Raw genomic sequence first — 16826 nt, 5'->3', positions numbered from 1 at the left:
TTTTATGTAAATATATAGCTTGTTTAAAAATATTTCATCCTCCTCGAAACCATCGAAATCTCGAAACCTCCTCGAAATCATAAAACTTTTGCCAGTGATGGATATATTGCAGATTACATTTTGCTTATATACACATATACAGGGTGATTCAAGTCAGAAATTTTAAAAAATTAAAAACTCAAACTATTTACAGCAGTGTTTCCCAACCTTTTTTGTGCTATGCTCCACCTAAGCCTTTCTAAAATTCTTATGTCCCCCTAACATAAACAGAGGCTATACGGTTAACTTAAACTCTGGATGAGTCCATTTTTGAATTGCCCCACATTAGGAAACACTGATTTACAGTAAGATGTGGTTTTCACAAAAATGCTTAGAAAGCAGCAGCATTATTTTAGGTGTAATAAAAATTTTAAGTCCAAAATAGTTACATTTCTTGCCATAGATGGTGCTGTACGAAACTGAAAACATTCGTAAATTTGTTAAAATAAGAATAAAAAATAAAAATGTTCTTAGTATAAGCTCTAGTAACAACTATTCAAATTATGTAATCTGATCAAGCACAATCTACGGCAAGAAATGTAAGTACAGTGGTACCTCAGGATACGAAATTAATCCGTTCTGAAACCGAGATCGTATCATGAAAATGTCGTAAGGTGAATCATTTTTCCCCATACGATTACACGTAAAACCAAATAATTCGTTCCAACACGAAAAATACACTCAAATTAAAGCTAAGTAGTACATTGAAAAAAAAAAANCATGTTGTACGAGTCACTTAGATTTTACAAATACGTGTGCCGGGCTGTGAACGGCTCACATATTTGTAAAATCTAAGTGACTCGTACAACATGTAATTCAGATAAAACGGAAAAATCAACAATCTTATAGGGGGGGTCGACTGTAATAGAACAACAGAATTAGTACTAAATTTTATTTGAATAGGTCATTCCACTAAAACCTTAATATCCTGAAATTCTATTAAAAATTGTGATTACCCAAAATCGCCACCAGAGGGCCTGAACCAGTTATATATTGTGCTAACAAAAATGGTAATTATGGTCAGAAATTGTAACCATTGTTTTTAATGTTTAAGGACGCTGAATCCTCAAATAAAAGGTTGGCGTTTCGATCGTTTTTAACTTTGTGTGTGTTTTTTTTTGTTATAATTTATCACGTGTTGTGCAGAAGTTCATCCAGGCCAATATACTGTTACTTCTGTGGTGTGTTAAAAGGATGAAAGATAGACTCGAAAAATTAAATAATTTTTTGTAAATAGTCGTAATTTTTAATTGAAAATATCCTGGGTTGTTCATGTTATCATGTATGCTGTTATGCATCCTGAAATTCTAGTTTACTACATAGATGGCATTATTTTGTTTATTCAAATCAATTATAATTATTCAGAATAACTTCTAAATTTCTAATATTAATCTTAAAATTTTAATATAATTTAGTGCCATTACATGTTTATTATTTTTCTCAACTCTGACAGATATGTGACAAAAAAATTATAGAAAAAATTTTATCAATTGTTTTATTTGATGAAACCATTAAAAAATTGTCTAACTGTATGTTGCAAAGTTTCATTAGAATTTTTTACTAGACTTTTTCAAGATAAATTACTACATATAAAATACACAAAAAAGAAACTGAATATTTAGTTTTATTTGAGTTCTCAGTATGGGTGCAAATTAAATATATAGATAAAAGAAAACAATATATTTTATTGTTGAAACAATGTTTTTAAACAAAAAACAGAAATATTACAAAACTATTGTTTCGAAATGACAGATTTACAGCAAAAAACTGAATATTGAACAAAACAAATTAATAATTAAATTACTTTTGTTTTTCAATGATATTTTTTAAATTTTTTCAAAACAAAGAATACTTTAACTCTTGCAAATTTCCAAATAACGTTAAATAAAATGCAAATTTTTGCAAGCAAAAACACTCATTAATACAACATATTCTAAAATATGCTTTTATACAACATTTCCTTAATTAAATTTTCTTGTGGTAACTATAATTCTTAAAAGTAATATAAAAAAATTTTTCTACATTAAAAACAAGAAAATTATTAATTTAAGAATAAAATGATGATAAATGTCAGTAATAAGCAAGTAAATATATCTATTTATGTATTTATTTTAATAAAATAAATTTATTTACCATAATTTCATGCTGATAACCTGCAGTGCATATATTCTACAGAAAATTGCATGAATAAAAATGAAACCTTCATATAACCTAACCCATCCAACCATCAGAGGTCACACTGCAAAGTGCCAAAATTGCCACTTGGTAATATTTTTATTAAAGTGGCGATAAAAATCCTAGTCCACTTATTTCCACATTTAGCATGAAATTAAATTACAAAGCACAATTCAGGAAAAACAGCAAAATGTCTAGCTCCTGTGCACCACACACCTAGCAAGGGAACACCTAGAAGTCATGTTATTTCAATTCAAAAGTTCCCCTGAAACCTTTGAATTGAAATAACGTGACTTCTGATTTGCATTGGAAGTTCATTTACATGAACTTCCAATGCAAACTACCCCTTCTACACTTAAGCTTTCCATATTTGGTCACAAATCTCATCTAATTCCATTCTTGAGATTAAGGATGGATGGATGGACAGACAATGACAGTGGGAAATTATAGGTCTACAATTTTTTTTTTCAAATTGCAGCCCAATAATAATACTAATGATACAATAAAATAATAATATAATTATGTTATAAATAGGAAAAAAAAACAAAACAGAATTAAAATTCCAAATGTCTGAACTTTCATTGGGTAGCTCCACTGCCTAGCAACTTATTCATTTTGCTAGTGCCACTCAGACATGTGAAATTTCCAGACCTATAAGCAAAATCTCAATTTTTAGAGGTCAAATTTTTGTAAATGCTTGAGTAGATCCTAATCTTCGAACAAGGAACTGTTTGTGTTTAAGATCACATGCTCACCAAATTTTGTTTGAACTGGAGACCCAAATGTCTGCCCCTTTACTTGTATGTGACAGTTTAAATGTTTTGCTTTTCAGATGCCAAACTACAGTAGAACCCCTCTAATCTGCCACCTTTGGGACTGGGGGTATGGTCGGAACGCAAAAAAGGTCAGATTATCAAAAAAAAAGTAAAATAAACAATCTTCCCCTTTGTCCAGTCTTTGTAGCACTGCTAATTTTTCATTTAATGAAAGAGTAACGTGTTTATGTTTCACTCCTGACATGTTGAAAACACACACAAAACTGTACATGTACACATAATGTAAAACATATACTGTAACGAACACAGAAAAACGCCATGGACAGTGAGTCACCGACGAGTCGAGACAAGTTTCTCGATTCCGACCATGGTTGGATTAACCAGAGTGGTAGACTAGAGAGGTTCTACTGTAATAAGGCCATCAACAGCTGTATTAATTAGTAAGTAAAACTATTGGTGATAAAATTTGAAGTGGCAAAAAAAGTTAAAACTGGCTAAATGGCAGTGATATTTTTAAATTTTCCAGAGCGACCCTGCACCATATATCCAGTAATTCTAGCATGCCATTGAAAGCAAGATAATTACCAGTATACAGTATAGAAGTTTTCATCTCAAGCATCAAAATATTGCTTTTTCTGTTTCATTTCTGTTAACAAATCATTGTAGATATACATAAAAAACCAAGCCCAAATATTCTATAATAATCATATTAATTTCTAGATTATCTGGATTATAGTTTGTCTAACAATTAATAATTAACGTAAAATAATTTTTTCTAAAGGTAGACAGTTAAACTACTATCTTATACTAATATTAACTAATAATTACAATAATTTCTGAATTAAACTTAATAATTTACATGAAGCTTCCTGTCCTTTAAATGTTACGTTTCAAAATCATATTGTATATTGATAATTGAAGGACAAGAATGCATTTCATAAATTTATTAATAATTGAATTCAATTCAAAATAACAACTAACAAAATCAAAACTAAAGATGACATTACTTTTACATCTTATTTTTAAACACTTTAAATACTGATAAATTTACCCCAATACTAACTTGCTCTCTCACATACTTTGATTGCAGGTGTTTATGAACTGCCCAAATATATAAATTAAGTATAGAAATAAACAAATACAATTTATTATGTTTATTTTATGCCTAGTTTCCTTTGTCCAGTAATAATAAAAATAATTTTAAAAAAATTATAGAAAATAATTTTTATTATTGATATTAAAATTATATTTGGTACTTATCAGTTAATCCCCATTGTCACATCATGTTGCCTGTAATTCAAGTAGTAATAAGTAAATGTTTGAAAGTAACAATAATTTCAAAAAGTAATTAATTGTAATTAGTGATGATACAATACTAAATCCTGTGAATATAACCCAATATCAATACTTGCTTCAACTCATTCTCTAGAGTTATCATTAATAAATGAAAGCCTGAATGCTCATTTATTTAGAGAATATCCACTTTGTTCACTATCCATTTAAATTCAAATATAAAGAAATAAAAGTTTATAAATTGAGAATTACAAGCTCCTTTTAGATCCAGACCATAGGCAAATGTAATTGTTATTTGCCTAGGCCTAACCCCAACCCTGATTTTAGGAAAGCATTCAAACAACCTGAAATAATTTGTGTAATAGTGAAAAAAATTGCCAGAATGAAAAACTGTCATCAAATTGCCAACTGACTGGTTCAGTCTCCTCATGGATCTCCTGCAACGGTCTGCCCATGGGACAAAACAAATTGGTATTTGCCAAAATCAACAGCACTGTATATTTTGTGGCCATCAGTAGCAAATGACATGTAGAGAGGATGCTCTGTCTACTGCAGTTAATTTTATAGCACAGCATGTCTATCACCATGTTAGAATGCCTGCCATGAAAGGACAACATAAATAATGTACATAAAAAAAGTATCAGATAAAATGATTCAATACCAATATATTAAGAACATTCTAATACAGATATATATATATATACCCTAGCAGATGAGCCTGGCATTGCTTGGGCAAAAGTAATGATAGCAAAGATTGAGACTATTAGATTATAGCATATCTTACCCGTTTCACCGGGTACAAGAATTAAAATCAGCATATAACTGCCTCACTGGAAACCTTCCAAACTATATTTCAAACACAAATAACCTACAGATTGTCTGCATGAAATTATGGTAAATATGCATGTTCTCAATACTTACTTGCTGTTTTTGATAAGCAGTATCAGGTTGAATTTTCGATTCTAAAAGCAGAGAACCTAAATAAAATAAAATAGAAACATTTTAGAAAAACAAATTAATCATTATATAATGAACATTTCATTTAAAGACTATAATTGAAACTGCTTCCTACCACTTGTATAAATGATAAGGATGTTTTCATATAATAAAGCTTTCTAATATAAGAAAAGTAAGAGAAATGGGAAAATAGTCTCAAATAAAGACAGACTCTGCCATTATTTTTAAATTTAGTTAAGTTAATATTTCACATTATAAATGAAATACTAAAAACTAAATATCATTATTATTAGTTTTTAATATTTTCAACAATTCTTATTTTACACAGTGTTATAAATATTAAGAGAGATTATAGAAATCATTTAGATAATTTTCAAAATCAAATGCATATCCATGAAAATATAATTCAAAGTGTTTTATTTCATAATGTACCAAAATTTAGCATATGTGCTCCATTTGTTATCATATACATAGCTGCATTTTATACCTGTGATTTCAAGACATTCCAATGGTTACAAGACTAAACTAAAAACAGATAATAAGTGCAAGTTTATCATTCAGAATAGATTCAATTCAACTTCTTAAGATTATGACCAAAAAGAAAATAATGACAAAGATAATAAAAAGTAAAACCATAAACACTTTTTATGATGATATTTATGAATGTATGTAGTAAGGTCCAAAACTTCTAGACCTGAGTGAGAAAGAAGTATCAAATAAATAAAAGATGTACATTATTTTTCAATATAGCTTTCTTTTATACGTGGTAGGATCCAAAAGTTCAAGGACTGCAGTAATGTATGACAACAAAAGCATGTATTTGAAGTTACAGCGTATGAAATGGATTCTATCAAACCATTCCTGTGTGTTCAGGTTGGTTTCATCCATGTCACGCGATTAAACCGCAAGCGCTGTTGTTTTCTTTCAGAGACAGTTACCTTTGTTTTGCGATGTAATAAAATTGAAGTTTCAAGAACAGCGCTGCAACATTAAATTTTGTCAGCGTTTAGGTAAAACACGTACGCAGACTTTAAAATTGCTAAGAAAGGTGTACAGTGATTTTACCATGGAGAAATCAAAAGGTGTACAAATGGCATCAGCATTTTAAAGACGGTTGAGAATCCATCACAGACGATGAACGTTCGGGCTGAACTTTGACTTCACGGAATGAGGAAAATGTTGAGTTGGTCTCTCAATGTGTTCTCAAAGATTGTCGTCAAACCCTTGAAAAAATCGCTGCAGCTACTCACTTGTCAAAGACTAGTTGCCAGTGTATTTTAACGGAAGATCTTAAAATGCACCAAGCAAAGGGAAAGTCATCATGGAGGTGTCTTTTGATTCTGAAGGAATTGTTCATTCAGAATTTATTCCCGAAGGCAGAACAGTAAACAAGGAGCATTATCTAGACATTTTATGTCTAGATAATGCTCCTTGTTTACTGTTTAATTCCATTTTATGTTGTTCGATGGAATCCATTCATCGTAAACGGCTACAGATATGGCAAAGTGGAGACTGGTACCTTCTGCATGACAAAGCACCTACACATCAGTCCCAAATGGTCACACAGTTTCTCGCCAAAACTCAAATTAATGTGCTTCCACACCCTGCCTATTCACTGGACTTAGCCCCATGTGATTTTTATTTGTTTCCATAAATGAAAAAGCATTTGCAGGGACACCGTTTTGTGTCATCAGATGAGGTGAGAGCAGCATTGCAGGAGGCCTTACGGGGTTTCAAAACATGACTTCCAGAAGTTATATGAATGCTGGCAAAGTGTATCGTTGCCCAAGGTGATTACTTTGACTGTATGATGAATGAAAAAGTTTGGTAAAGGCACATTCTTTAATGGCAGTTTTCACATGAAAAGCAGTATAAATGAGTGCATTGTCACATGCCTTTTGAAAGTTTGCCCCTCTTTTTCTATTTTATGGCATTCCTGGAGTTTTATCATCAGATTGGCATAATACGGTATTCAGCATTCACCATAGAATTTCTCTTGTTAAAGTTGATGAATAATAACATGTCACCACAATCCTAGAAAATTGCCACAACGTTTTTTAACTACAACACTTTCAGCTTCTTTGGAGGAGATTCCCATCAATTCTCTTTTGGGCAGAGGATCATAGTATAGAATCATGGTCTCATCCCTAGTGATGATGAACTGCAGAACTCTAAAAATTGTCAAGCGCAGTTGACCCATGGCTGCTTATGAATTGTGGAAAGAATTTTGGGTACCAACATGGACTGACCTTGTTCATTAACAAATGTTCATGAAGAATTCAAAGAACCATTGTTTTCGACAAGTTCAATCTTGCAGAAATTTCTCTCATCTTCAGACATTGATTGGAAAGCACTTTATCCTCAGACAAGTGTGATGCTTTCTTCAGTAATTGCTGTGGCTGGGCAGCAGCTGCATGGGTCATCATTGAGAAACTTCCAAATTTAAAAAGTTTTGCCCATTGTTTTACCATCACATAGAATGGAGAAGCATTGCCACATACATTATGATGTTAGTGACCTTCCAATAGTGTCCAACCTGTTTTTGTCAAGAACTTTATCACTGTACGATACCCAAAATTCAACACAGTGTATACAGGTTAAGCCATGTTATCTGACATGCAAGAACAAGAACATAAAAATGCAACCAAGGGCACTTGTATCTCAAATGTTAAGTTCCACAATACTGCCATTCACATTTTTCTGCACATGTGCAAAGTAGGTCAGGCCCAGAACTTTTGGACCTTACACATATATGAGTCAAGGAGAAATCACAGATAAGAAATTAAACTAAATTTTTAATTAACACAAAAAACAAAATAACAGCAATAAATTGTGGAGCAAACTCAAAATAACAGAAGTCTACTATTAATAAATATGTATATTTCTCAAAACATTAAAATATAAAATAAACTGTTTAGAAATACAACATGGAAAGCTTAAAACTCTGACAAAATAGAATGTAAGAGATTCTGATTATTTATTTCATCTTTAAAAATGAATTATTTCATACAGATAGTTCACTAAGTCTATACAATAAAGCTATAGTTATTTCATTTTCATAAATCTTAATTTCAATTATATTATGCCTCATTTCATTTAATCTACCTTAATAATTTTATGTTTTCTAATTATTCCTATTACCACAATAACAATTCTTCTTATGATTTTATCATATTAAGGTAATGTTTTATTTTTTTCTTTTTAAGTTCCAGATTATAAGTAAATATTTAAATATATACAAATCTTTAAATATCCATTTTTCACTCCAATTACAGCAATTGAATTTTTTTCCTGTACATATCAAAATCATGTCAAATATTCTGTAACAAGTAACAATCAATTTCAGTAATTCATATGCAAAACAGAATTGAGTAGTTACACAACTGTAAACCTCACTCTTCAGAAAACTCAACATGAAGAAATAGAGAAATTTAGATCTAAATCTTTTGATGGTTTCTTGAATTTTATTGAATGATGTACTGCTTAGCTTTCCAATATCATCATCTGATTGTAGATATATAATGGCATACTAGCTTATTGAAAAACATACAATGTGTCTTTAATGACTAAATATTAATTATAATTCCAGCATGTATTATGTTTGTTATTTCAATGCAAATACTTAACAGGAATTGATACAATTGAAATAAACATAAAAAACACAAATGTTACTTCAAGTATTTTTGAGTATAATCTCATCATCATAATATTCAATAACATTGAAAGCATACATAGTTTTTTCATGTTTATTATTTCAATTGTATTATAATAACTCCTATAAGCACATTCATTAAAATTTTATTTTAGTAGAGTTCTCTTTTCCAACATGTCTTTATAAGCAATTCCAGTAATTATTGTTTCTGCAAAAATGGGTGACCAATAAATTTTAATCACAGATCAAAATATAAATAGCAAGATAAAAATCATTTCTTGCAAATGAGTGGAATAAAACCTTTTCATTATGCTTTTTTAAAATAGTACAGATGTGGTTGTGGTACATGCCAGTATTCTATAATATATTTTTGTAAATGACACTTCATGTGTTAATTAAAGAAGTAAAATCATTACAATGTAAAAACTATTGTAATGTTAATTAATATACCAGAATAAGCATATGAAATAAAAAAAATTAATTCAAAAATGTCAACTAATTAAAAAAATGTAATGAAAATATTTAGTTTAAAAATAATGAAACCAAATGTTGTTATACAAAAAATAAAAGTTAATTCCATGCATTCATCATGCTACCAATAATCAGCAGGATTTTTTATACTGGTGCTATTATTAATCTATAATATAAAGAAATTTTTAATTAAATTTTTACTTTAAACTTTGTTACTATCAACATAATTGTAATTTTACATTTCATTAACGAATGATATTTTAGAATAATCTGAGTGATTTAAAAAAAGATAAATAAAACAAACATTTATAACTATAAAATGAAAATATTTTTTAAAGTACCATAATTTCATGAGGATAACTCATGAATTACTTGTGTTTGAAAGATAATTTGATAGGAATGCAAATTATATGTCAATTTAAAATTTCAATCATTAGTTTAAAAAACATTAATGATTAGTTAAAGTCTGACAGGATGGGGTGATGAGTGGGATGCTAATAACCAACGTGACTGGCATAACTTTAAATGGCTCCAGTATGAATAATCTATAATCTTAATTTATTTGAGTTTCCCTCAATGTTACACCTTGTTTTTAACAATCCATCATGATTTTATTCATAAATATAAACTTTTCAATATACAGTATTGTGAATTTTAATCTTTGACTACCCAATATGGGATATCAAAGCATGCTTCAGAACTACAATAGAAGTAATTTTTTTTCTCAAAAGATGACAAAAACAGACATTTCTTACAATATTGTTGATTGGATATCTTATTTTGACGTCTTTCCAAATGTCAATAGCTTACCTCCTACTGGTATTTAAACAATGATAAAGTTTATTTTGATTATTATTACTTGTTATACCATTTTTTATTACATATTCTTGAATAAAATTAAATAATACATCAATATTTTTAGACAGAGTAAGTTTTTTTAAATCTCATATTTGATAACAATCACCACATGGAAGTTTAAATGGCATTGGTCACATGACTTGTTAAGTTTGTTTATCTATTTATCACTTATTTTATATTGTTTATCTTAGTAATCTTTTACTAGATTTTTCATCTCAAATTTTGTACCAGTTGCAACATCAAAAGTGATAGTCATATGGTCTCTTGCCATTCTGTTATCTGTAAATTATTTGTTTATCTACATACTTCAATTCTAATAAATTTTTTTTTTTACTTTTACATTTTTGTGTATATATTGTCTACTTGGACCTTGTTTATTAATACGACTTTTATATTGATGAAGTTTCTGATTAGCAAAGAGAGGAGATTTTTTACTAAGATTTCCTCTTTTTGATAATCAGAAACTTCACCGGTATAATAAATCCTATTAATAAACAAAGCCCAGTAGACAATATATATCAATACATAGAAATGTAAAACAGTGAAGACAAAAAGGCAAAAAAGTGAATCTTTATAATTTTGTTAAAAGTTTATTTATTTTCAACAGAAAATTCTGTCATACATGATCAGATCCAATGTATGATATTGCATACCTCTATCAGATTATAGTCTCTGGCTGGGCTGCAAATAGAGCAACACACAAGAGTATTTTTGGTTTATAAAGAAAATATTCTGACAACACAAGAGAAATTGTATTTTAAGTCATTAGTTGATATAATGTTTAGTAATTGGCCTCAGAAGCATAAAAACAAAATGCCATTTTTCACACAAAGTGAAATAAAAATTTTTTTAAAATAATGTTATGTGCAAAATGAAAAATAAAAGCAAAATTTGGCAATGTTTGTTTTTAAAATCAATTGAAAGTTTTTACGTATTTTGAAGAAATTCTGGAAATATAAATATAAACAAAACACAGAGTTTGTTTAGGTTAGCATGTGGCATAGTGTCATACAGCCATGAGTGTTGAAAGGATTACACAAAAACTACTTTTAATTTCAATTTTAATATTGATAATAAAAAATTAAACAGAAAATAAACAGGATAAAGTGTATTTACTTATTTTTATACTTATTTTATATATCTGTTTAAACAATAAAGCAAAAAATAATGTTATTTTGCTTTATTTTGATTTTGTTAATTATTACTTTGAATTAAATTTAATTCAAAAATTAATTATTAGTTAATGTTAGTATAAAATAGCAGTCTAACTGCCTATCTTTATAAAAAAAAATTATTTTTTTATTAATTATTAATAGTTAGACAAACTATATTCCAAATAATCAAAAATCAATATGATTATTATAGAATATTTGGGCTTGGTTTTTTTATGTATATCTACAATGATTTGTTAACAGAAATGAAACAGAAAAAGCAATATTTTGATGTTTGAGATGAAAACTTCTATACTGCATACTTGTAATTATCTTGCTTTCAATGGTACTCTGGAGATAGAGGGTATGTAGTGGGGTAGGTACATGAATCCATAATAGTTGAATGCCAGTTTTAATTAAAATTAATTGCTGGAAAGTGCATAAAGTGTATTCAGTCTCTTTATATAGTAGGTATATGAAAGTTTTGTTTTTGTTCTTGCAATTTTCTAAAGGGTACATTCCATCCTAGGTTATCCACACAAAATTATGGTACATCAAAATATAGTTTTATTAAATTATTATACAGAATGTACATACCATCTGATTCTGCTCTTACTAATAAAGACATTCCTTTGAGTCGCTCAACATAAGATGAAGACACATGACCAGTACCTCTATCATCCCATTGACGATCAGCATTCAATGCATATAATTTAACACGTCTTCTTGTGTCTGCCATAATTACCTCATATCATAATCTCTATGATATTTGCATTTTGTATTAAACTGGCTTTTGAATGATTATCATGGCACAGTTCAATTTCATTCATGCTGAAATAAATACAAAAATATTTAATTTTGTTATTAATACCAAGAATCCATTTATTTTCATCAACAATTTATCATACATGATTAAAAATCAGTCAGAAATTATTCAAGTAACATTAATCAAAGGTAATAATTATAGTTAAAATGTTGACACTAAAAGTAAAACATGAAATATAATACACGATCACAAATCTTCATTACAACTCCAGAAATAATTTGATTTTTTATCTGTTTAATTTTTTTAACTTTCTAAACTATATGTAAGTTTTTATATTTACTGAATTTAAAATTCTGAATTTTCCACAAAAAACAAAACAAAATTATGCAATGGCAATATTCATCTTAAATCAAGAATAAATATTTTTATTACATAGAACTATATATAATTAACTTCCATAAAATAAAAACAAACTGATATTTTTAAAAATCTCACTCTAAATGCAAATTTGCTTGTATTAATTTTTTCAATAATAATACAGTGGGTGATCGGTTAACAAACATAATCCGTTCCAAAACTTTGTTTGTTAACCGATTGTCGATTTACCATAGGTTTTTATGGGAATTTGATTAATTCATTCCAGAGACTCCAAAAAATAAAAAATATATACTTTTTACTATGTTTATTTATATGTAATAGTAAAAATACACATATATGCAGTCTTGTATTTTTATTAGTCATGTTTTTTCCGTTTGTGGGGGTTAAAGAATCTGTCCAATGTCGATTGCTTTTCTCTTTTCTTCAGGATTTTTCAGTAGTAATAGTATTGTAATTGTAGAGATTCCCAACCTCATTAACCTTATTCCGGTTTGAATGCCATTTGGTGATCGTTGTTCTGACATCCCTGCAGTTGTAAACAAAAAGCTAGAATTACAAGGAAGTTTCAAAATTCAGAGTAATACTATCCAATCGGTATCGGGTTGATGTTGACGTCTCCCGCGATCCGAAAGGTTTTGAATTGTTACCTGAAGACAAAGGAAAATCAATCGGTATTTGTTATTTTCCGCCACTTCTTTTTATGCTTGTTCAGTAAAGTGTTCATTATATGAATTTATGTTCGTTGTCCAATCATAAAAAGCCTTCACAAAAGTGTTCGTTATCCGATCACCCATTGTATTTCAAAATCTATTTAGTAAAACATGAAAACATTCCATCTTTATCACAATAATACAATTTTTATTTTATTACTATATTCTCATTAAATCATTACATTAAGCATTAAAACAGTGAGATAAAAGATCTTTGCTATCAAAATTCGAAGTTTGGACTATTTACAAAAAGTCAAAATAACTTTTGAGTCCATCTTTATCCTTCTAACACTACCACAGAAGTAACAGTCTTAAAAAATTTTGATCTTTGCTATATTTTACATGCAAACACTCAACTTTATTTTACTCAAAGCTTTCTTACAAACATCATTACAAAGCAATCTGATAAACACAATTTCTATAATTATCTTTCAGAGAATTAAATATTTAAGAATGCAAACTGAGTAAGAACAATTCATTCTGTAATTAAAAATTTATGATCAACGTATATGCTGAATGAAGTCAAATTCATCAACAACTTTACTTGAATTAGCTTATTTCTAACAAAGTAGATGTGAGAACCAAGGGGGTAGAGCGCCGAGCTTCTCCCCACAGGTTGAACAAGAATACCACATTTAATAAACAACTATAAAATTATACATATCAAAGGCAAAAGCAAAAAGCTACACAGACAGAAATAATCAGAAATCCTATTCTAGGTCGCGACAATGATTCGTCTTTCCAATGAAATGTCTAAGTTCTATTCTCGAAGTTAAACCAAGAGATGAGAGCGACCTCTCTAAGAGGGACTTCTGGGGGGGTATACAAACAGATTAGATTTCAAAAAAAAAAAAAAAAAAAATACTTCTAAGTCTGGTATACGATGTCGTTGGGACTATCGTGGACCTGGGAGGTGGTCATCTGGTTATCTTGGGATAGAGATGGCTATTATGGCAAGGTGGTGATGGACAGAGTGGCGGTATGGGTCTGTTGACTCCTGTTGATGTCCACTGCTGATGTTCGTCCAGAGGACTGTGTCCAAACCCTTTTTATACAAGTCCCTAAGGGGCTGACTAATACAAAATCTGATGCAACCTCATCTAAGGTTGACTTGCGTCCAGGATGTGTTTATGTTACTTGTCACAACTCAAAACATTTCTATAGATTTATTACTTCTTCTATCTGGTATTGTCACTTCTTCCATCTCATAAATTTGATAACAGTTACTCATCTTTACCACAACACCGGAGAATAGTAATATAATTACCTCTTTCTAACCTGTTACCGGTGTGTCTACTAACTCTTAACGATCCAAAACGAACCAAAACTAACGTTTTCGAACCCTTAAACGGTTCTTCTTCAGGTTTTTTCGAATCTCTGATGGAAAATGCAGCTCGTAAAAACTTTAAATTCGAAATATGTAAGTTCGAATGCACGTTTCCCGTTTCCGTCATTGTATGTCATGCGCAGTTGACTCCAAACGGGCTATCATAAATTACTATTCATAAACGCTAGCCACGCTGTTGATAACGTAATCTCTTCTTTATAATTGATGCATTGATTATCCGAATTTAAGAAAGCAAGAATTATCCGCACCGCACGGCACGTACACCATATCAGATGGCTAGAGGCGGCCAGCATATACTTGGCTAACCTTAAGGATAATCAATGCATCAATTATAAAGAAGAGATTACGTTATCAACAGCGTGGCTAGCGTTCATGAATAGTAATTTATGATAGCCCGCTTGGAGTCGACTGCGCATGACATACAACGACGGAAACGGGAAACGTGCATTCGAACTTACATATTTCGAATTTAAAGTTTTTACGAGCTGCATTTTCCATCAGAGATTCGAAAAAACCTGAAGAAGAACCGTTTAAGGGTTCGAAAACGTTAGTTTTGGTTCGTTTTGGATCGTTAAGAGTTAGTAGACACACCGGTAACAGGTTAGAAAGAGGTAATTATATTGATAACAGTTGTCAAACTAATGGAATTAATTGCTAGAGATGACTAAGGTCAGAGTTAGTCTTGCATCTTAGTAATAATTGTTCCTTATATGGTCAGTGTTTTCATTTGTAACATCGTATGACATAGGAAGCATGTGGGTTGTTTTTTTCTTCTCATTAAAAAGGTTCAAAAGGTCACCTCTCAAAGTGATGTAAAAATGGAAGGAAAAGGGGAAATAACGAGGAAAAAAAATTTATCGAAGCTCCAAAAATCCAGCACGAAAGAGCTCTAATTCTCACACAGAGAACTACAATAATTTTGATCACACACATTTTCCATTCCTATTGAATAATATAGAATTTTTGCATCATTCAAAAGTAATACAGAACGTTAAAATAGACAACAAAATACAAAAAGCTAATACCAAGGTGTCATATAAAGTTTAAATTTTATGTTAATTAATATAAATGTATCCAAATTAGAAATTTTTAAAAACATTCTGTCAATAAACTATATCTATGGCAAACAAATTAAAAAACAACAGGATTGCTCAAGCTGATCTGATAGCATGCTCCACAAAAGCAAATCAAATACAGTAGAGCATCGATTATCCGTCACATCAGTTAACTGACCGCGTTCTAGTCGGCAAATTCAAATGTCCACTAGTGATGCGGCGCTAAAATATTTGACTATTTCTTGGCTACTTTAATGTTATTTTTGTTAAATTTTTGATGTTTTAGCTGGCAATGTGGCTTGACCATGAAAGGGATGCCAGTATTTAAACAAGGCTTAATTTTCTAATTATGAGTGGTTGTTTGTTTTTGTGAGCAATAAAATAATTTAAAAATAATTTTTAACAATACAATAGCCACGATCATTATTTAAAAAAAATTTTGTTAGGCTTAACATCGATGAAAATTCAACGCAAAGTAGGTTAATAGCGATATACTATCAATAATATAATAATTACATGGGATATACTAATATACTATAAAAATAATGTATTTTTACATACTTTTTGGTTATCTGACCAACCCCAGACCCCAATTGAGTCGGATAATCGATGCTCTACTGTATTAATTTTATTTAAAATAAATTTTATAAATTCTTGGAATCAAATAGTTGTTCAGATTTTTTTCACTGATTATACAGTAAGGGATATGATTTATAGATTTCAGAGGAACCAGGCAGCTTTTACTATAGGTTATAGTGACCGTAAACAAAAATGTTCAGTTCCCTTTTGTGCATGTGCAATAAATAGATTGAATGGAGCATGCATGTGCACATGCACAATGAATGGATTGAATGGATCACAATCATAATCTCGAATATATAATGTCTAACAGACACACAAAAGTCCTAACATAAGCACTTCAATAGTGGAGCATGTTAAAAAAGCATTTAAATAATTTTTTTGAATAAATATCTAAAAAACAATATAACCTGTAAATCTTGAATTTAAAGGCACCGAAAATGAAGTTTAATTTTTTGAGAGTTCTATATATGCAGGTGTATGAAAATTAGAAATATTTTTATTCCTATGAAATTATATTTTATGTATGAATAAATTATATTGCACTAATTTAAATGTTTAATCTATAGTGTTAATAAAATTAAAAAATAATACAAAAAAAACCATTATTTCTTTTCT

General features: G+C 29.6%; 1 protein-coding gene across 1 annotated transcript in view; it reads right to left on the bottom strand.

The window, feature by feature from the left end:
• Positions 1-16826, bottom strand: part of LOC111635630 (serine/threonine-protein phosphatase 4 regulatory subunit 3-like) — a 110569-nt gene that overhangs the window by 66273 nt on the left and 27470 nt on the right. Inside the window, 2 exon segments of the mRNA XM_023380646.1 lie at positions 5205-5260; positions 11970-12203. Coding sequence (XP_023236414.1) covers positions 5205-5260; positions 11970-12111 — 198 coding nt within the window. The 5' untranslated portion in view covers positions 12112-12203.

The sequence above is a fragment of the Centruroides sculpturatus genome, unplaced genomic scaffold (assembly GCF_000671375.1).
Source record: "Centruroides sculpturatus isolate CEXI.00-Female unplaced genomic scaffold, Cexi_2.0 scaffold1025, whole genome shotgun sequence".
In the NCBI taxonomy this organism is placed as follows: Eukaryota; Metazoa; Arthropoda; class Arachnida; order Scorpiones; family Buthidae; genus Centruroides; species Centruroides sculpturatus.
Note: the sequence above shows the minus strand (reverse complement) of the source record. Positions and strands in the feature narration are given on the sequence as shown.